The 15,752-nt window shown below is 39.7% G+C and overlaps 1 protein-coding gene across 1 annotated transcript in view; it reads right to left on the reverse strand.

Annotated features, from left to right (window-relative positions):
- The window catches only part of LOC111222823 (voltage-dependent L-type calcium channel subunit alpha-1D-like), a 57,644-nt gene extending 43,246 nt beyond the window's left edge, over positions 1 to 14,398 (reverse strand). Inside the window, exons 1-2 of the mRNA XM_022746678.1 lie at positions 14,097 to 14,398; positions 12,186 to 12,291 (exon numbers count right to left, since the gene is read on the reverse strand). Of these exons, the coding sequence (XP_022602399.1) occupies positions 12,186 to 12,291; positions 14,097 to 14,398 (408 nt within the window). The remainder of the gene's footprint in view (positions 1 to 12,185; positions 12,292 to 14,096) is intronic.
- Positions 14,399 to 15,752: the final 1,354 nt, after the last annotated feature.

Raw genomic sequence — 15,752 nt, forward strand, 5'->3', positions numbered from 1 at the left:
ATACGAGGATGGACGGAAAGTGACAGAGAGACAAGTGAACAATTTTAGAGGCATTTACAGACCAAGAACCGACAGTTAACTGCTGCTGTAGTAATATGCTGTTCTATATAAGGCTTTGGTCTTAGTGGTTAATAAATACAAATAAATAAAAATTATTCAGAATGTCTGTTTATATACATGCCAAAGATTTATCAAATAATTGCTGCGATATGAACTAATTTTCTTTTTGAATATTGGAAATTAGAACGGAAAATGAAATATTACAAGTGGTCTACAGCAGTAATTGAGCGTTGATTGTAAAGATACTGAAGCCAGCATGTAATAACTTGTCAAAGCAGCTTTAGCTATCGAAGCTACTGTAAATTCATGCAAATTGCCATATCCTGGCTCATAAAAGCATGTTAAATATAATGCAAATAATAACCATTCCCTCTCAATTAACCAGCAATTTATTCATTCATCAGCAGGTTGAACTGTGAGCAGAAATAGAAAGAGGGAGAGCAACAGAGAGAGGAGGAGAGTGAGGAAAGAGGCCTTTGGGGATGACCATAAATATCTCTGACTCATCTTCATTTATTTGTGCTGTAAAGAGACTTACTGTAGTATGTTCTCTTTTCTCATACAGTATATGCATTTTATCAGCATTAAATATGTTCACTTCACTTGCTGATATTCTCTGCGGTATACATCACAACATGATACATCATGCACTCATGCATACACAGACATATACACGGTACATGTTAATGTCCTAACATGCATGCTAACAGCACACAACAACCTCATGCAGAGCAGCATACCGCACGGCATAATACACGTTCCTCCTCGACTCTCACAGTCGAGCAGACCCTTCCCCTGCCACACAGTGAGTGTTCATGTCTACAGGCACAACTCAGTCCAACTCACACACTCACAGAGCTCAGTTCACCATATGACAAAGGATGCTAACCCGCTGAACCAAGCATTCCTCTACATGACTCGCCTTATGACTGAGCCAGGCAGACAGCAGTAATGTAAACCTATTAAGAATTCAGATGAGCCCCTTTGCAATGCTCAGGAGGCCCTGTGTGTCTTCCTCCAGACTACACACAAAAAATCACTAATTTAATTTTGTGCGTACAAATAGAGTGGAAATGGAGTCGTAAAAAGACAATGAAACAGCTTGTCTTGCAATTATAGTACCACTGATCCTACATTACCATTTATCATCTACATAAAGTCAGGGTTAAACTCCAGCCTCCTGAAGTGAGACCAGGAGAATCAAAACTAATCACAGCCCACAATCAAATGTTGACTTTTGCCTCCATAACTACAAAACCAGCCATATCCCATCCCACAATCACTGATGTCAGTTTCAGCATAGAACATTTGAACGAATAATTTGGCATTTTGGAAAATGTGCATATTCACTTATTTGCTGAGAGTTACTAGATTAAAAAACTGAGATGAAACTGACTGACTGAGATAAAAAAAAAGATCATGTCTGTATAGTAAATAAAATGAAGGTAGAGTCTGTAGACTGTTAGCTTAGCTTAATACGAAGAATGGAAACGCCAGGCTCTGTCCGAAGGTAACAAAATCCACCTACTAGCACGTCTAAAGCTGACTTATTAACACATTGTGTCTCATTTGCTTAATCTGTACAAAAGCTGAGTAAAACACTGTAAGATGAGCTAATGGTCTACTGGCATTAACTTGCTTAAGAGTGGTATCGATCTTCTCAGCTAACTCAAAAAAAAGCAAATAAACATACCTCCCAAAATGTCAAACTGTTTTTTTAAGATGCAGAAAAACATGTATACAAATGAAAGTAATGTCTGAATACAGCATCATATTAAAAGAGAGGACAAATTCAAGCTTCTGCTTACTCAGAAAGATAGATACAAAACATATAATACTCTATTTGTATTCTACGTTTAGATGAAAACCAACCACATTACTAGATAATTACATAAAAGGATAAATTAATCCATTAAATTTGTGTAAAGGCAAGACTGCACCTTAGTGAATCTTATCGCAAGGTCCATCATTATCATTATCTTTATCATTATCTATTTTTGTAAACTCCCCATGAGACACTGAAGCAACTAGAATATAATAAGCACAAAGCTTTTGCCTTACTTTGCGTCCACCTCAGGGACAGATAACAAAACAATTTTAACAATCAATAATATGACAAAAATTCTGAGCATAAACAGCACATAACAGCACACAAGAAAGGACACAATGATAAAAATGTACCAGGAAGGCCAGACAACCTGACTGACAGCCTATAATAAATCTTGATACTTTATGTAAAGTAATGAGGTCATGAAGACACTGGGAGGACATTTCATTACTGGTAAGATAACAGAATAGAGAGAATGATTGCAAAAAAATGGAAATGAATGACATGCACTGTCATTCACTGCATATGAATGGGGATTGTGGCGATCATTGTATTGTTCATGGTTTCCAGATAACACGATTATAATTTTAAGCTTATTTTACTGTAAATCTTCAGAAAAACGTCCATTACAATTGGCGTAAAATTCAAGTTTCACTCTTCACTTCACTTTTTGAGGAAAAGCTGCAAATATCAACTGCCAGAAGCCATTACATAAACTGTATGTTTGTTAGGACTGCAATTGATTATTTTCATTGTTAATTGATCTCAAGCAATTACTTTATTAATGATTTGATTCATCGTAAAATGTCATAAAATTGCAATTTCCCACAGGCAAAGGTGACGTCTTCAAATTCCTTGTTTTGCGTAATCCAACAGTCTAAAACCTAAAGATCCAAAGTGTAGAGGACCAAGAAAACCAGAAATGATTCATATCTGAAAAGCTGGACCCAGAGAATTTTGGCTGTAAAATCAAAAATAAGGCTGATTAATTTTCTGACAATCGACAAACCGATTCATTGACTGATTGTTGCTGCTCTAATACAAATTGTCTATTTCCTGTATTTCTGATACATCTCTACATAACCACCTGAGAGTTACTAACATGTATGAAAAGCCACATCTGAGCATGTGGCGGCAAGGCCAGAGTCACATGAGTCAGAGTGACATCATGCATGTTAGATATCTGTGTGCGACCAGAGCGCTTACAAGCAGAGCAAACTCAAAAAACTATAAGCAATAATACCAATGTCAAAGCGAGCCATATGTCGCACAACAGACAGTATGCACACTCAGTGCATGCAACACAACACAGCAGCCAATACGTGACTGTAAACCAATCAGAACTCTGCAGTTGTCAGTCATGGGACAGTTTGAGAGCAGATATCTCCTGAGTGTCACAAGAGACGTAATAATTGTCAATTTGGGTCTGATTCTGCACACAATGAGCAGGCATATATTCTGTAGGACTTCCCACATCACTCTCTGCTACATCTCCCTCCCCCATGCTCTCTCCATCTCTCGCTAACTCTCTTTCCTTCCCCTGTCTGTATAGATCAGTCAGTGCCATCCAGCCAAGCCAGGGGGGTGAGGGCAGCCAGCATTTAGTGCTTCTTCACCGCCTACTCCTGCAGGTTTGCACAGTAAATAAGTGTGCTTGAGTGTGCAGTCTATATTGGGATGGCTGTTAAAGTGTGTGTTATGCATGGGGTTGTTCTTTATCTTTTGCATCTTTTAATAAGGTCTGGTACATTACCAGCTCATCCTACACCATGTACATTAACTTAAATATAGATATAAGCATAGTTTATCTATCCTGACATATTATTTCTCATTAGGCAAGAGTTTGCAGAAATTCATGGGTCACATAAATCCAACAGTTCAATTGCTATTGCAATTACATCTGTTCTCGTGCTATCCTCTTTATCACTCCATATAGCTCTGCCCATGTATTCGTATGTGCAGTTTGTGTGTAGTGAACGTGTAGACACAAGTTTATGTGTGTGTATATGAAGTACTGTGGGGGCGGGCAGGAGTTTTGTGAGGATGTGGATGTCACACTGCCAAGGAAAACACTACAAGTGCAGGTCATACCCACACTACCAAGTAAATATCTTCACAAAGCAAGAAAACATCACACTGAATATTTGTTGCATAAGGTGGTTGCTGATGTATTACTTCGTTTTGCCCTAAAGTTACACAATCGGCACACAGCTGAACAGGGATGCAGTCACTGAATCAAGATGCAGCCGTTTTCTCGGTTCCCCAAAGTGCTGCAGGTGCCAGAGACCAGGGAGTGTGAGTTTTGAACTGTCATCTACAATACAACACGACCTGTACACAGCGGCCATGTGTCAGCCAAAGGGGTCCAATCTGCTGAGGTTTGCAAAGAGGTTTTCAAAGTTTAAATAGTGAAGTGGGAACGGAGCTCATTAGGAGGACCATCAAAGCTTCTCTTGATGTTGTTTAATTGTGCAAGTGTGCGCATGTGACAAATGCTACGTCTGACTAACTAAGCACTGCAGCGGCTGCCAGAGAATAAAGCATTTCAGTCAAGCCCATGCACTCAACGACGCAGGCAAACATAGACACAAATTACAGATGTTTTAAATTACAAAAGACTCATGATCTCTTTGTTTGTTTTCTTTGTTTGTTAATTCAAGTCTCAACACCTGTAAAGTGTCCCTGTGAATGTTAGTCGTCCGTTACTGTTCGGTGAATCCGTAAGAACACACGTTCATGCTTCCAGATGTGTGTCCACGCGAGGAAGTACATATGACATAGAGCAGCTGCCATGGAAACCAAAACAACAGCTGAACTCAGGAAATTAAAGTAAGATCCCAAAAGCCAAACTTCGGCTCTTAAGCTCCACACTGCGTATCAACCAATCAAAGCTCAGTGCTTCAGTTCTATTGAAATGTCTCTTATTGTAGCTTTTGGCTCAGGCAGGCAGTAGACGAGGCAAATATTTTCACAAAAAAAGTACAGGATTGCTGGTACTGAAATCAGCAGGTCATGGTTAGTAAAAGGACTATCAAGGAAATCTGTGTTGCAAAAGCCGTCTAACATGGACAGGTGTCTCCATCACTGTGTCTGGGTTTGGTGTCTCTCGTCAGTGTTTGGTCTACAACAACTCTTCCCATTTTGATTCGGTGTCAACCTGAGTTATCGTGCCTCGCATGTTAAATTCAACTCTCTCACTCTGTCGAATTCAGTCTCCCTCACACACACACACACACACACTCAAGTCCAAGCATGTGTGCACACATACATTGGGAGAATCAGCCACGTAAAAAATACAAATAAATATTTAAATGGTGCAATTGTTGGTTTAATGGCAGCAAACGATATGATAAAATGTATGAATTTCACATCGGCAGTATAATTATGGGAGAGATGTTGTCGTTGCTGCAGCGCTGTACACATGACACAATCAACATATGCTTTAAAAACATGCCATAACCCAAACAATCTGTTACACTTTAAAGCTAAAGCTCTCTGTGCAAAGACTGCTCACTCACTGCTGTTTAGACGTTTTCTGTTTCTATCTATTGTTTTGTCGTTTTCCTGTGGGTGGAGAAGTGGGTGCACATTTACCTAAAAATCAGCCGGCAGTTTTAATGCAAAAGGTGAGTGATAAATAGTAAAGTGATAGGACGTGAAAATTATTCCTTATGCAAACTGGGAACAAATCAAAAACAGACAAACTAAAACATGCGTATTCCCAGACTTTTAAAGTTTCAGTGTGCATTATAACGTGCATACTAAAATGTAATACCTTTACAATTTCACAACACTTTTCTAGCATACTGTATTTTATCTTATTTACTACATGTATTTTACTTCATGTACTATATTTCATTAACTTAATTTCAATATACTGTATGTATTTGCTGCTTGATTCTTATCTCATTTATTATACTGACTTTTTTAGCTTTACCAGTACTTCTTTCTTTATGTATTTTTGGTAATAATATTATATATGTATAATATTTTATACTATAATGTTATTTATCTTTTAACTGACTTAGCAACAGGCTTGCAGCTGAATGCTCTCTTAAATCTCTATAATCTAGTGTGGGTTTGATGTACAGTACAAATATGTCATAATGTGCAATTACGTTAACTGGAAAATACTATTGCATAACATTAGGCTCTCTCTGAAACATTGAGATTATTAGGACAAAACGAATCATAGAGACTCGAAACAAAAAAACATAGAATTGTCACACTGTTATTTACAGAGCCTGAGAAAAAAAATTAATTAATTCATAAATCGTCTGTTCTGCTTTAAGGCCTGTTTGACGCACACTGTGCACATGCTCTGCTGTTGTACTTTATCATGGATGCACTTTCACACAATATCCACACAGCTAAGCTAACACAGCTCTGACTCCCTCTTTACCGTCTCTCTCTCTCTCTCTTTCTCCCCACTGGTGTCTCTTCCTCACTCACACAAACACACTCTCACACTTGCACACACACATGCAGAAATACACATTCAAGATAACAAGCAGGGACAGTGCTAGTGTGAGCCACAAATGAGCAGTTACGTTAAGTGACTAAACACATACTTCTACCATCATCTCTATGGGAGTCCACAGTCCAGACGTTGCTGCTTGTGCCAGCCATTACACACACACAGCCAACTGCTTCATCCATTACACACATGTACACATTTACCCTCTTCTGCAACATAGTCGAGCGACAACACTGACACATGAACATTAGCAGCACTCCTCAAATGGAAATACATGTCAATAACTCCCTCAGTGTTTTAGGTTACTGATATCTGACTGAGGCGCACTGTCGGCTAAAGGTTGTAAAATTAGATAATGAGGCTTGTTTTGTTTTTTGTTTTTTATCTTATACAAAGCCTAAAGACCAAAACACAAAAAAAGGGGGCTCATGCTCATACACCATGCAGTGCAGTAGAAGACAACAACTTACATTACAATCTGTGTTTTACTCTTTATAACTGTACTTTACTATTTTAAGGATCTTGTTCGTCCACGAGTGGCTGTAAAGCATGTTACACAGTTAATGCAAGGCACTTTAATGCAAGAGAGCAACAAGAGCAGAGTGTAAATGCACATCAACAAGCTTCCATTTTCAGGTTACCAGTAACTCATAGACTACCACTACTCTAAGCAGAATGATTATGGTAAAAAAAAATATATATATAAATAATGTAGAGGAATGTCTTTTTTTACACATTCCTAATCTTGATGTCAGTAAAACTTTCTAAAGACAATATCTGTATCCTTCAGATAGTTTTAAGGGCAAGATATTATGGAAGCATTGACAATGTTATCAGACATGAGCTCAAAAAACATCTTATTGTGCCTCTGATACTCTTTGACAAGAACCACTGGATGCCTCTCAGTGGCTGGATGTCACACTGAAGCACATATAGCGACTGTGATCAGTCAACAGGCTTTGGCTTCGAGTCACAAGTTTGGCACTGTGATGGTTGTTGGTATGTATTTACATCAGAAATGACTTCCTCTCTGTTGCCAGTTGCTCCTTTTGTAGTGCACAGTATCATTCCACACCAACAACAGAGTCGCACGCAGACCAACATATACTAAGACACTGTGCTATAGTATGACCTCAGTGTTGCTGTGCAGAGTTCATGCCGCGTATGAGCTGCACAGTAGTGAGCCAGCTAAGCTAAAGCTAAGCCCATTTTATAAAGTTTAATTCTAAATCTTGTGACACAGACGTAACTTATATTATACATACCAATAGAAGCATATAGTACGTAACTTTTGAAAATAGATATTTGTCATAAAAGAGGAGGGTTCTTTTCTAAAAGAGTGCAAATAAATAAAAATGAATGTAACATATTTCTACGCAGCCGTTGACATGTCAGTAAAAGATGTTACTACATGATCTGTGCTGTCTGTTTTTGTGTCATAGTAGTAAACACAGCAACAATGCATTACATTGCTGGGAGATGACAAGCATGTAACTGCCATTACTGTGAACAAGCTTCACTTGTTAATCTTAAACAAGGAGGACAGATGTTCATAATGACCATCTCCGATTCCCCGCCCCCCAACCCCCCTCACCTCTTTCTGCGTGAACCACATTTGTCTTCTTAGCTTCTTGTCATGACACAAAATATCAATATTATTTATATATATGTAAAGGAAATCATTTTGACATAATTAAGATCCAGAATGAAACCAGACTCCCATACTTGTAGCATGTGTCACTCATAGTCCCTCACATTCAAAAATGATTCATGTTTTCTAAATGCTGACGTGCTCAACTGTACGAGCATCTGAATGTGAAGCTGAATCGAACTGTGAGCTCTCTGCTGGCATCCAAATGACCTCTCTATTGGTTTGTGCGCAGACATTTCAGTCTTTACATTGGTGTCCTTTTGTCCCCACTAAAATAAATAGCTCTGCGGCTCCAGAGTTATGCAATAACAACGATACGGGCAAACACTACATGATACCGGACGCAATTCGCTGCATGTTTCCTTACGAAAGATGAGATGTATGAATCATATTCACCATGAAAAGGTCATTGTTTTGCTCAGCTACCTTCAGCAGGAGCTGCCTGGGGTGTTGAGTCTCAGATAGATAAGTCAGAAATGACCTTAAAGCAAAGGCAGGAGGGTTGCAGACTATTTGTCTGTCCCCTAGACAAGGTGGGTGCCAAGGAGACACAGTCACGTGCAGGAATGGGTTGTGTGCGCACTTCTTACTATTACAGTGGAATGACTAAACAAAGGAACAGCAATAAAGGAGAGAGCCAAGCAAGAGAGAGGAATGAAGAAATGACTGCGTCTTCCTGACAGGGTTTGTTGTCTTCACGTGCGTGTGAGTGTATGTGTGTGCTCGCTACATCCTGTTACTCACTTGTGCCTCCTGGTGGTAGCAAGACCCCAATCTTTTGCCCTGCGTTCCGCCTGAGGAGGAAATTGCTTTCTATTTATAATGAGCTGCTGCATTTAACCAAGCCTTACTAACAAGACGGTCACACTCATGCTATTAAGGCCTCTATGACTTTGCAGCAATGCACTGTTCTAACTGACAGCATCTCTGCAGCACCTAGACACTATCTGCAGAGCGTTGCACCAACAAATGAATAGAAACTGCATTCCTACCTCTCAGGAATTAATGTTGGCTGATAATGTGCTGAAAGGCAATGCACTAAGTGAACCATCTACACATCCACAAGCCGAGAAGTCCGCATCAGAGTTTCAGTGTCTCTGTTGAAAGTCATACCACCTTCGAATGTGTAACTGAGTAAAAGTCTGCATAGTTCTGCTGCCCTGTGATATAATTTGATCCTTGCTTTACACATCAGACCTCTCAGCACCCCACCTCGGGTTTCATATCAGTCCTCAGTCCACCTGTGAGGCTGCAGAGCAGAGCAGTGTGAAATAGGAATCTTCACTAAAGCCCTACCTGCTGGCTACTTTAGCAAAACTAGCTCAGCATTTTGCTCTCTAGCACTCCTCCTGTGAGCACAGCGCGAGTTCTGTAGGACAACTAAGGCCAAGCTGGCACACCTGCCCTACAAAATATTCTATTGTTCAACCTCTGCTGAAAAGGGAGAGATTGCATTATTCGCCCTCTGGTATGTGATTTAATGTTGACACTGCAGAATTAAACCAAAGTCTTGCGCAAGCAATGTAAAGCTGTCTGTAGCGTTAGAGAAGATTCAATATAATAACTATAAGCAAAAAAAAAAAACCATCCATAGTGCAGTTAAAGAAGTCTCGCTCTCGCTTTGTCCTCATTGTAAGGGCTGCTGAAAGAAAGCCAGTGTGTGATAAACTCATCAGCTTGTCCTCTCATTTCTACTTGATGGTCTTGTTCATGAAGCATGTAGGCCACATCGATGATGCTGCACAGTCCTGCACCATCTGATAGGCGGAGCATAAAATGTAGCGTTTCAGGTTAATTCTTAATGGGTGCATCCATGAATCCAATCTGACACTCCTGTTCAGAGGAGAGCTATGTGCGACAGGTTCAGACAATAGACATAATGAAGGCATCATTAAAAACCGATAAACTAGCCATCATGTTTACACTTACGGTTCTTTGCTTTGCATTATAAAGACTGAGATTAGATGTGGAGGGTAGCTCCCTTCCTGGGAAGCTTAGGTATTTAGTTTGATGCTACTTGGGTATTATTAGAATCAATATTGTATTAAAAGGCTCCCAGGCCTTCCTCTCTGCCACACACCCTTGGATGTGATTTTAACACATGAGGAAGTGAAGCTGTGAACATACGTATGAAAGTAAATTCTAACAATGCTCTGAATTTAGTAACATGACAGATTGTGAGGTAAATCTGCGAAAGGACCTGAAATTTAGAGACTATGAAAAAAGTTACCACTATGAAATAATCGCCTGTCAACACTGCACACGTGGTCAATTATCAGTGCAAAGCCTGGCACATATTAGTGAGTGGCATCTGTCACTGAGAGCTATTTAGCTCAGCAGCCATCTAAAACACAATAGAGCTGCCATTCAGCTGAAAGTAGCTTCTCTCAACACTCAGATTAACCTCACATTCATTCTGTGTAGTAACACTACAAAGCCAGAGCAGAGACGCCCCAATCTAACCGTGTCTCCCTTGATGTCCGATACTAAAACTCAGGGTACCAATCTGATACCACTGATCTTTGTTCCCTAAAATAAAATCTGTAAACCTCTGATTGAATCTTTACAACTCTGTAAACATAATGAAATAAAATTAAATGTGTATTATAGAGTTCATTTTTGTTAACTTAAGATAGTCCTGATTTTCAATATCAGCATAATTATGGTTTCACAATATAATTCTACATTTAAAAGCATTAACTGTGAAGCACATACAGATATTAAACAGAGATGATTCAGTCTCAGTGGTAGCTTAGTACCGGCACTGATACCAATCTAATGGGTCAGATTGATTCATCTGTAAACCAAAGACAAAAAGAGCTGGGGTGTGTGTAACTACTTCAGTCCAGCAAACACGCTCAAATCTATTAGTATAAACTTTAAACTCTGTCTTTGATGTATTTACAGTATAGCGACATTATCGTTATTATTGACATTAAAATGCTGGTTCAGCAATGCTTTTCTTTAGTCCAACCAACCTCGCGACATTTTACCAGATTCTTTTTCCATCTTTGTTTTGCAAGTGTGCACATTTTCTTCCAAGTCATTATTAGGACAAAATACCCCTTCAAACTTCACTCCAAACGTAACCTGACAACATACTGTAGCTAGTACTGTATCAGACACCATAATGTCCCAGATGGCCCACTTTCCTCTGATGCACCACCGCTGTGTAAACAAAAACCCTGAGGTCACCCTCCAGGAGGTCAAACTAGGAAGAAGTACACCTTACTTTGATAAAGTAGACCAGACACACTTTTAACCAAAGCTGTAGCTTATCTTGCGCAGCGGGTTCAGCAGCGTAACAGACAGAGGAACATTCCCGCCGGTCTTTTACAGCAGGCTGGTAACCTTTCTCTAACTTGTTCCCGCTCTCAGACGAAGCTTTCAAGAACATTCAAATGTCTGCAGACACACTGTATAAGCTGCTCATGAATCATTGAACACTACAGCTAAATTCTGCTCGTGTAAGGACCACATCTTGCGTGTCTGTCAGGCTTTTGGAGAGTGCACTCATCCTCAGCTGTGGAACAATGCTTACAACACTACATCACCCATAATTCATCACACACAGACATAAATGCACAAGGTGCACAGAGTGGTGCAATGACGAGAAAATTCTAAAAATAGAGAGCTGAATAAAACCTCTGAACAGGAAAACTATGACATGATAAAGCACCAATGAGGATAGTTGTCAAAGTGTTTCTCTGTGTGGGCACAGCAGATACTGAAGACACACTCTGTGTGCAACGTCTTACTACTGTAAAACCTCAAACAATATCTTCACAGTGAAAAGGCAGATCAAACTTTATCGACAGCAGGGATTACAAAGTAAAAATGCATTTTACAACTTATCTTGAAAGTAAATAATAAATAATACAGATGAAAGCTAACCAAACACAAAAACAGTAAGAGGCACTAGAGGATATAATCTTCCCTTTCTCCTTATCACAAACAGCACAATCCTTGCAAGAATGTATCACTGCATTCAAAGATAACAACCCTTAATTCAAGCCAGACAACAAGAGGTTCTTCTGACTATGTAGACTCAGACAGTCCACATAAAAATTTTGCAGAGCAAGAGCAGTCCAACTTTGATTGCATCGGCTGAGTGTAAGTAGGATGAATGGATAACAACCAAGTAATAAAGACGTTAAAAGGCTACTCACCAGGTCATGGTTTGTGGAGTTGGAATCATCTTCAGGGAAGGGGACATAGACAGCTAAGGCCATACAGTTGGCAAAAATAGCAATTAATATAAAGATATCAAATGGCCTGAAAAAAAAGAAGTTAAGGAAAACACAGAATCATATAACACAGCAAGATGAAATAATAAATAATATAATAAAATTACCCCAGCTATGACATTACACCTCCTTCACTATATAAAAAGTTGTGACATAAACGTCCCTTATTCTTGGCAACAATTGTCTCTGTTAAATTGTATATTATATCAGAGGTTCAAAAAATAAGTAATTCACTAGGAAGACAAAAAAGAACATTTGTATTTGAGTCAAATAAAAGGCCTTGTCACCCTGTTGATCCACAGGCATATGTCACATTTGTCGTATCCATAGACATGTCGACTGTGAGGAGGAGTGAGGAGCAGACAAAACTTCATTTTAAGTGGTCACAAGCCAAAACATTTGTAAACCACTGTATTACAGTGATGTATAGTCAGGATTATCTCCTAAACCCAGATTTCCCAAACTCAGCCTCAATATGCAGTTTCACCAGATTGTTACCCAAAACCAAAATCCTGCAGCTAAGAGACAACTGCCATCCTGAAATGGATTAATGAACTGAAGAAGAATATCTTGTGACTTGTACAAAAACCAATTAAATGTTAAAATAAGGCACAATGTTAAGAGCAGGGAATGTTTCATTGATTCATCCTCTATCTCAAACATTATATGTCACAAAAACAATGACACAGGCACTGTCGCATTTTCATCCTCAAATGTCCGAACTGACCAAATATTCCAATCACAGCTGTGAGACACAAACATGCAGCACTGTTGCTGTGTTGCATGCAGAACAATTTGGGACACCTGATACAGCTACAGCTGCATTCCCAGTGTACTGGTAGTAAATCCCCAGTGACTGTTTTTTTCAACAAACACACAAAGATGGATTATGAAATGTATCCTTGCAATTCATATTAGGCAATCTCATTTATAACATCTGATGGCTTTTGTGATGACAACATCTGCTTAAGCCACAAACCCACCAGACTGTCACACAGCTGTGTTGTGCCAGTTAGTCTACAAAGTGCCCCACCAGTATTTTAGGATTCAGGGCATTCACTGTGTCTTTAGTGGGAGAAACATTTTCTACATGATACGCAGGAGAAAGCTATCCTGCGTTTATCAGGGCAGTTTTTTTTAACCCACATTACCAACGACGACAACGTACTGTGGTTTGAGAACAATAAATTCATTCTTACTTTTTTTTTTTTTGGCCTGTAACTTTAATTTTGTTTTCTTTTCCATCATGCTTCAGCTAGCATCTATAAAATCAACAGACAGAAATGTGGAGTTCAAGGCTTAACTAAACACTGCTCGTTTAAATGTTTAAACCGAGAGAAATTTTTTAGTTTTTTTCAGTTTTTACCTTTTCTTTTCTTCTTGTCATTGCCTTTAAGTTGCCTGACTCTGATTACTTTAAAAGGCACCAATATTAATATAGTAATACTGATAATTACCATAACTAAGATCCAACAGTATCCAAAGGTATACAGGATATTTGAACAAGTATGGCTCCAACTAACAATTGTTTTTAATATTGATTAATCTGGCAGTGAAAAAGTGTTTCCCAGCACCCGAGGTGACGCCTTCAAACGTCTTGTTTTGTCTGACCAAAAATATTTTTGCAAAATGAAAAAAGCTTAAAATTCCTGCATTGAACCAGAGAGTACAAAACCATTGTTTGGTTGTTGCGATCAATCAATTATCAAAAATGTACCCATTCATTTTCTGTCAATCGACTAATCTATTAATCAACTAATAATTTCAGCTCTATGAGCAAGGACTGATAACCGATCAAGTCTCAGCACCACATGAAGTCACAGTAAAGGATACTTCCACTCCACCAGGCTGATGCAGGCCCTGCGTATGGGGTTGTTGAGGTTGAGGCAGAACAGAGCCCTCGGTGGCCTGCTGTTGGCGTTACTGCCTTGTTTCTTGCTTTTGGCATACTGCTGCCGCTTCTTCTGTGCCAACGCACCTACCGGGATGGTAGTGGCCGCTGGGGCAGGCGGGGCAGGAGGAGCGGGTGGTGCCGCGGGGGCTGGGGCTGGGACCGGAGCAGGGGCAGGGGTAGAGGCAGGAGGGGCTTCTGGGGCCGCTGGGGCAGGGTCTGGGGCTGGCCCGTTGGCGCTCATGGTGCGGGCGTGGCTCTGTGAGGAGCATCCAGCAGCATGGATCTGCCAGGGTAGACAGGGAGGCTAGAGGAGGGCAGAATAGTCTGACCAATGAGCTGGCACGTCACCAGGGGGAGCGACTCTGGTGCTGCTGGCATAATTTGCCTCTGAGAATGAAAAAAAAGGTGAGAAGAGATGACATTAGTACATTCTGCACATTTTCTAACAATAAAAGGATCTTATATTAGGATTGCTTTTCAGCAAAAGCAGAGCACATCACATCTGACCTCAAAACATTATATTGGCTTCCAGTACGCTCTGGAAGAACTTCAAGGTTAGACCCGCTCAAAGGCTCCTCAGACCTCTCAGGTCAACTGGTTCTAACGTTTCTGCACTATTCAGAGTCAATTCAAAGTTTGGCAAGGTTGCTTCAGTTTTTATGCTGATAGATGCTTGAATAGCCTCCTTGAGGACGCAAGATGTTCCCACCCTTTCATTCCTTTTAAAAAATGTCTTTAAACATGTTTTTTGTTGGCTTTTAATAACATACAATATGTCCTTTGTGACTGAATACTCTATATATGTACTTCTGTATGTTGTGAATGGCTATCATTATTACTAATATTATTATTAGCTAATTATCTCTCTTCTTCCTCTTTCTTTTCTTCTTAAACTTCAGGTAAAGCGAACTTCCCTTGGGTATGAAATTTGCTGTGTATAAAAACATCCTCGCCTTGTCTTAATTGAATGTGTTGTCTTTCTCCCAAGTCCAGTACTGACAATCCAGCTCAAACTCTAACATATCTGCTTGAGGATATTTCCCAGTGATGTGTGGTGCTGGAGGGGTGCACTGAACAGGTAAACAGTGCAGTAGGTGCTCCACATGGGCTCAAAGGCAATGGGAGTTCAGTGAAATGGAAGGTGTAGGAGAATACAGAACATACTGGCCTACAAATAGACCATATGAAAACTTTTTAGTTTAGTTTAGAAATATTAGACTTCATGAGAGCGAGGACATTAAAATGCACACACCTTTAAAATGCCAAAGACTGCAAAATAAAGTATATTGGGCAGATTATTGAACTGAGCTGGTCTCTTGAAGGAGAAAGAAGCAACTTATGTTTCCCCGTAAACATGCTAATAAGATTTTTTCCATAATGTCACCAAATGGGAAACGTACAGTATCTCCCTGTGCCTCTAACTACAAAAAAATATGGCCTGCCTCTGGTGTTGCCATCAAGAGTCTAAATTTAGTAAACAATCCAAAATTGCCTGAAACTGACCATATTCCAGGAGGAAAAATAGAAGCAGATGACATGCAGCTCAAGCCAAAACACACACACACACACACACACACACACACACACACAAATTA

The sequence above is a fragment of the Seriola dumerili genome, unplaced genomic scaffold (assembly GCF_002260705.1).
Source record: "Seriola dumerili isolate Sdu_G_001 unplaced genomic scaffold, Sdu_1.0 BDQW01000109.1, whole genome shotgun sequence".
Lineage (NCBI taxonomy): Eukaryota > Metazoa > Chordata > Actinopteri > Carangiformes > Carangidae > Seriola > Seriola dumerili.